This window comes from Sinocyclocheilus rhinocerous, unplaced genomic scaffold (genome assembly GCF_001515625.1).
Source record: "Sinocyclocheilus rhinocerous isolate Xijiao unplaced genomic scaffold, SAMN03320098_v1.1 scaffold442, whole genome shotgun sequence".
Taxonomy (NCBI): domain Eukaryota; kingdom Metazoa; phylum Chordata; class Actinopteri; order Cypriniformes; family Cyprinidae; genus Sinocyclocheilus; species Sinocyclocheilus rhinocerous.
Window position 1 is genome coordinate 626,925 of NW_015641030.1, and position 7,331 is coordinate 634,255.

Here is a 7,331-nt window from a genome sequence, read left to right on the forward strand (position 1 = left end):
ACATCTGTGTGTGTGTGTGTGTGTGTGTGTGCTGTCCACGCCTCTCGTGAGTGGGCTTGGGTGCTGGGGGGTTTGGCTTCAGAGGGAATAGGCTGTCAGCTGTGAGAAATATATCATGGTTGTTGCGTCCCATGCAGCACATCTGGTGCTCATTGGCAGGATGCTGGAGAGAGCATCAGCCCCGACAACCAGGTGAATCTGCCAATTCTCAACCCGCTTCTGTCACTGCGAGGGTCTCCTGCACCCCTCCTCACAACACTCTCACTATTCTTGTTCTCTTTCGCTCTGCATCCCTCTAGAGCCATGACTCTCAGTCGTAGTCATTTTATTTGGTCCTGCTGAAAGGGCTTCAGGGATTGTGACAGACATGTTCTATAAGACTTCCTAACGTCCGGTCGAGGAGAGCAGCATCTGCCTGTAACATCTGACTGCCAACTCACATACTGTACAGGATACACTTCCTTTTTAGAAATGATACATTTAAGGCCTGTGTGCACTTAAAACTGTAAAACTCTGTTAACTGCATGCAAAAAAAGAATTTAAGGCTTCATTTACCATTCATGTTGGAATTTGGATTTACTTGGCCATCCCATACAGGATGTTGAATGGAAATGACAGGAAGCAAAATGCACTAAACTGTAATTCAAATGCTGTCTCACAAGAGAGGAATTTCGTTAAGTCTAACCATTGGGACAAACCATTAAAAATTACATTAATAATATTGACTAATTATTCTGACTTATATTCGCTGTACTCTTTTAGCCTATTAGACATTTCCAGTGTTATTATTAACCAAAACAAAAAATATTAAACTTTTTCGTTATTTGAAATAAAGCTGAAATAAAATAAAATATAAATATTAGAGGAATACCTTGCCTTAAAAAAATGCAAAAAGCACTAAAATTACTAAAACTAAAATAAATATAAATAAAAGCTAAATAGTATTTAAAGTATAAAAGTATTTTAAAAAATAGATAAATAAATAAAAATGACAAAAGAACAAAACATTTGCTAAAACAAACTAAATGAAAACAGAAAAATTAAAAATATAAGCTAATTAAAAATATTATACATATTCTAATAGTATATAAATAGTATATAAATCATACTAAAATAATACAGGACATTTCTCTTGGCAAGTTCAGTTGTGTCAAAACCATCAGTAGAGCCACGAAAATGAAAGCAGATTTAAATTTTGCATATAACCTTATAAAAATAAATATTGACATCAGATTTGAGTCTTATTACATAAAATGTTTTGGAAGTTATAGAGTTCTGGAAATGAAAAGTTACTCAGCCGTGGTCAGTAAAAAAAAGTTTTTTAATCTATCTATCTATCTGTCTGTCTGTCTGTCTGTCTACACACACACACAGACAGATATATATATATATATATGAAATACAAATCAAATGCTTACTGTATAAGTGGCATTTAAAAAAAATAATGATGCTTAAGGATGATTTCTATGAAAAATGAAATGTATTATTAAAAATTAAACTAATTACAATTACATTTCAGTTATTATTATACTTCCCATAAGTTCAAATTTTAATTGCAATTCCTTTGATGTTAGATTACGAGTTTGTAAACATTGTGGGTTTTAGTCGAAGTCTCTCCTTGGCTATTCTGCCTGTGGACTCAATGACGTTCCAGAGCAAAACAGGATATCAGTTACACCTGAGTTATCAGACGCTATTATTTCAGCACACTGTGTCCGCACACTTGATTTATTGCAAATTTTTTGCATATCGGCCCATAACGTGGCCGATTGGCAGCGTAAACCCACTCATTGGCCGGAGGAAATGCAAGCCTGAAAACGTTGACCTAATAACATTAGATAAACGTTAGATAAACACAGAGCTGGAAGGAGCCAAACAAAACAGAGGGAGCAGAAAGCGTCCTGTCAGTCTCGGGTTTCTGATAGTGAGTGTTATTTAAAAAGCAGCTGATGTGGGTTATGTTGTCTCACTCAAAGCCATCTGTTTCCTTACCTCACACAGGCTGCTCTTAGTGCCTTGAAACAGCTGTCAGAACAAGGACTGGACCCAGTGGATGGACCAATCAAGGTAGAAAATGGATCATGTGACATGTATGTACAAACGGTGCCGTAAGTATGCCACAACACCTCCATTTTAGAAAAGATCACATATGTAAATAACTCCTGACCAGAAGAAATCAGTTATCTTTCAGTGATGTTATATCTAAATGACAAAAGCACTCAGAGGCAATCTGGGTAGCCATTGCCTTTTATATAAACTGTTAGGAGATTCTCAAGATGATTTTAATGAAATGGACATGATTTATACTTTTTTCCATTTAAATATTTACAGATCATCATGTTAGCGGCCTTGAAATGCGTCCCATGTGTTGTTCCAAGCAGAGTTAGCTTAATTTAAGCCAATATATTGGCCCGATTCTTGCATAAACCAGGATTAATTCAATGTTTTGAATGCTGTCCTAAAATTTATGATGAAATATCAGTTCATTACATAAGTAAATAACAGTTTATTTAAAAACAACTGCCACAGTACGAGGATACAGCGCTGGTTTAATGATTGATTGATTGAGATCATTGTTACAGGTTATGTAATCGGGTGGGGAACACAAAATAAAATGAATCAGCTTTGCTCATGAATATTCATTTTGCGATTTGACAGTCATAATTGACTTGCATAAGGGAATACCTTATGCATCTGTTCACATCACCAGTTTTACAGTCGTCGTTTTATGTAACCGGGTACACAGTTTTTTTCTCTGCACTGCAGCTCAACAAAACAAAACTCTTAAAAGGTGGAGGGGAACTTATAAAGACACGTATGATGGTTGCTTTTTTACCCCTAATATGCAAAATAATAAAAGCCTTTAAAGGGGTAGTTCACCCAAAAATGAAAATTCTGATGTCGTTCCAAACCCAAAAATAAGACCTTCGTTCATCTTCGGAACACAAATTAAGATATTTTTGATGAAATCCGAGAGTTTTCTGACCCTGCATAGACAGCAACACAACTACCACTTTAAAGGCCCAGAAAGGTACCGTATTGTCCCGAATATAAGACGATATTTTTTTCTTGGAAATACATCTGAAAAAACGCGGTCGTCTTATATTCAGGGTCTAGACTTTGACATGTCAATAATACACCCACAACACTAGGTGGCGCCAAATACGCATAAAACGAGTGTGCCATGAAATACGTAATGTAATGCGTGTTGTAAAGATCGCGAGTAAAAACAAAAGAAGCAGAAAACCTTACAGCTGCATGAGTCGTGACTGTCATGTTAGCCTGATGGCACCAAACTCCCTTTGTGATTTTAAAACGTAAGACAGTACCCAGATTTGAAGACTACAGTAAGATTTAACTTCCACTGTTAATAAGATTTTGGTAGGCTACTATTAGATGGATAGCCTAAATGTCCTAATTCAGATGGGCTACCTGTTTTTTTTTTTTTAATGGTATATCAAAAAGTGTATATTTTTTAAATGTGATTGTTGGTACATTTGACCAGTTTTTACCATACTTTCAAAACAAAAATTAAAATAGGACAAATATGCAATATGAAAATAATTGAAGACAAAATGCGTTACTGAGAAAAAACAAGATTTGTTTTTTAAAAAGCCTTTTTCCAAAAGGTACATCTGGAAAAAGGGGGGTCGTCTTATAATCAGGGTCGTCTTATATTCGGGCCAATACGGTAGTAAGGACATCATTAAAATAGTCCATGTGACGCCAGGGGTTCAACCATAATTTTACGAAGCTACAAGAATACTTTTTGTGCGCAAAGAAAACAAAAATAAAGACTTTATTCAACAATTCTTCTCCCCCGAGTTACCGTCTTCCGCCATTATCGAGAGTACCACAACGCACAAAAAAGATTCTCGTGAACTGCGGTTTTCCACAAAAATAAAAAATTAACGTTTGAAAGCAGAGAAAGATTTATGGTTGTTTTTTGTATTGTTGTATTGTAATTGTACTGTTGTTAAATGATAATATAGTTAAAATATTATTATAAAATACTTTAGTTAAATAGTATTAGTGATATTTATTTATTGGTTTATTTTTTATCATTTGATTTAATAATGATAATAATAATAATAAATATATTTTAATAGTAATAATATTCATTCAAATTAGACACGTTGCACCAATTTCTTCTGCCTGTTTTTTAATGAAATAATGCACGTACTGTTCCATGGCTGGTAAAAGTATTTTCTCAAGCCAGGTATGGCAAAATGTTATTTTTAGACCCTGGCTGTATCAATATTTTTGGCCAATCAGATGCTCTCTAGAATGAAAACGTTCCTCCGCCTAATCTAATTATCAAAAAAAGTAGCAAGTCACAGTTAACTACAGCCTGTTGGAAAATATGAGCCATTCAAGATTTCTCCAAACTTCCTGTTTCAGTTGAAAACATGTCAACACAGAAAAGAGAACTACTTGTCAGAAAAATAACTACTCATTCTATGCGTTCACTGCTTTGTATTGCTACTTCTTGTGTTATTGCCTCCTTAAGATGAATCACTTATGTTCATTTTTGGATAAAAACATCCACTAAATTAATAAATGTAATCAACAAGCCATTTTATGTGGTTTTTAATTAGTACACACTGCTCACTCTCTCTCTCTCTCTCTCTCTCTCTCTCTCTCTCTCTCACACACACACACACACACACACACACACGCACAGTATAGTAAATATCAGTGACAGGTGGAGCTCCTTTCTGATTTTCAGCTGCAGAGACAGACAAGATTTGTCCTTTAAATGTCAACATCTGAAACCTGTCAGCTCACTCCACATAATGACTAAAAGGATTACACACACACACACACACACACACACACTGGCTGAGCTTATCACTTTCACAGAAACACACGCACACAATATGGATTTTCCTGCAGTGGAAACCCTCTCGCCACTCAGCTCCGTGTCTTTGCATGATCTTTATCCTCCTGTAATCAGAGGGTTTGCTGTGGGAAAAATGAATCTCTGTCATATCCGTGATGAACAGAGCGCTGGAGAATGAAATATGAGAATGGAAATGATAGACACACCAGAACGGAAATCTCACCAACCCGTTCAAGAATATTTTCATAGTAGGTGTGCCGTAGGAAAAGGTTAAAGAAATGTTTATTTACAGTGGCTTCGGCTTCTCAGTGCAGTCATGAGCTGAACAGAACAAAGAGGAGAAACTACCCTGTTCAACAACCCGTATAGGTCACAATGAAAGGGGCTAATGGGAAGCAAGTACTTCAGTAACAATCATTAAGATCTATTTATCTGTACATCACTGCATTACTTTATATAATTTATATATACATCACTGGTTAAAAGTTTATTTGATAAAAAAATTGTAATATTGTGAAATATTACAATTCAAAATAAATGTTTTCTATTTTAATATATTTTAAAATCGTATTTATTTCTGTGATGCAAAGCTGTATTTTCAGCATCATTACTTCAGTCTTCATTGAATCACATGATTCTTCAGAAATCATTCTAATATGCAGATTTTGTGTTCAAGAAACATTTTATTTTTATTATAAGTAGCAATGCTCAAATTAATTGTGATTAAAAGTTATTTACTATCACTTTTGATGAATTTAATGCATGCTTGCTAAAAAAAAAAATCTAAAAAAAAAAAAACTGACCCCCAACTTTTGAACAGTAGAGGTTATTATTAAATATTAATTGATAACATAATTTTATAGGTATTGATAGAACCACACAACCTATTTCTTAATGAATTATTTTAATGTATGTTATTTTATCATTCTTATTTTTTATTATTTGTATTTTTATTATAGATTTTATGTATAATTCTGTATTTTTATATTATACATTTATATTATTTTGTATTTACTTTTTTATGTTTCTATTATAATATTATATGTATTATTATTTATATATAATATTTATATGTAATTATATATATACTGTGTATATATATATATAGGGTAAAATAAGTATTGAACACGTCACCATTTTTCTCAGTAAATATATTTCTAAAGGTGCTGTTCACATGAAATTTTCACCAGATGTCGGTAACAACCCAAGTAATCCATACATACAAAGAAAACAAAAAAAATGACATTCTTGATAAAAAATCTGCTGCCATCTACCAGGATGATGAAGATGAAACAAGGGTGGATATTTCAGCAAGACAATGATCCCAAACACACAGCCAAGGAAACTCTCAATTGGTTTCAGAGAAAGAAAGTAAAGCTGCTAGAATGGCCCAGCCAATCACCTGACTTGAATCCAATAGAAAATCTATGGAAAGAAGATATTCTTGAAAAATCTGCTGCCATCTACCAGGATGATGAAGATGAAACAAGGGTGGATATTTCAGCAAGACAATGATACCAAACACACAGCCAAGGAAACTCTCAATTGGTTTCAGAGAAAGAAAGTAAAGCTGCTAGAATGGCCCAGCCAATCACCTGACTTGAATCCAATAGAAAATCTATGGAAAGAACTACAGATCAGAGTTCATAGAAGAGGCCCACAAAACCTTCAAGATTTGAAGACTGTTTGTTTGGAAGGAAGGGCCAAAATCACACCTGAGCAATGCATGCGACTAGTTTCTCCATACAGGAGGCGTCTTGAAGCTGTCATTACCAACAAAGGCTTTTGTACAAAGTATTAAATACATTTCAGTAAGAGTGTTCAATACTTTTTCTCTGGGTCATTCCATTTTATTACACAGAACTTAATTTATGTCTGTACATTTTTCCATTCATCCTTCCTTCAATTATATGAATTTGCCAGTGCCACACCATGATGTTTTTGGGGTGATGTGCAGTGCCATTTGATTTCCAAACATGGTGTGTATTATGACATCCAAAGAGTTTAATTTTGGTCTCATCTGACCAGACTATATTCTCCCAGTATTTCACAGGCTTGTCTAAATGTGGTGCAGCAAACTTTAAACGAGCTTCAACATGCTTTTTTTCAGCAATGGAGTCTTGCATGGTAAGCGTGCATACAGGCCATGGCGGTTGAATGTATTACTTATTGTTTTCTTTGAAACAATTGTACCTGCTAATTCCAGGTCTTTCTGAAGCCCTCCACAAGTAGTCCTTGGCTCTTGGGCAACTGTTCTGATAATTCTTTTCACTCCTCTGTCAGAAATCTTGCGATGAGCACCTGGTCATGGCCCATTTATGGTAAAATAATTTTCTTTCCACTTCCGGATTATGGCCCCTACAGTGCTCACTGGAACATTCAGGAGTATAGAAATCCTCCTCTAATCAATGCCATCAGTATGTTTTGCAACAATAAGGTTGCGAAGGTCTTGAGAAAGCTCTTTGCTTTTACCCATCATGAAATGTTT

General features: G+C 34.7%; 1 protein-coding gene across 2 annotated transcripts in view; it reads left to right on the top strand.

Annotated features, from left to right (window-relative positions):
• Nucleotides 1–7,331, top strand: part of LOC107754203 (double-stranded RNA-binding protein Staufen homolog 2-like) — a 51,551-nt gene that overhangs the window by 43,136 nt on the left and 1,084 nt on the right. The window contains exon 2 of one of the 2 annotated variants that reach the window (XM_016570573.1): nucleotides 2,002–2,090. In XM_016570573.1, coding sequence (XP_016426059.1) covers nucleotides 2,002–2,090 — 89 coding nt within the window. The remainder of the gene's footprint in view (nucleotides 1–2,001; nucleotides 2,091–7,331) is intronic. The other variant, XM_016570574.1, reaches the window with a different exon arrangement.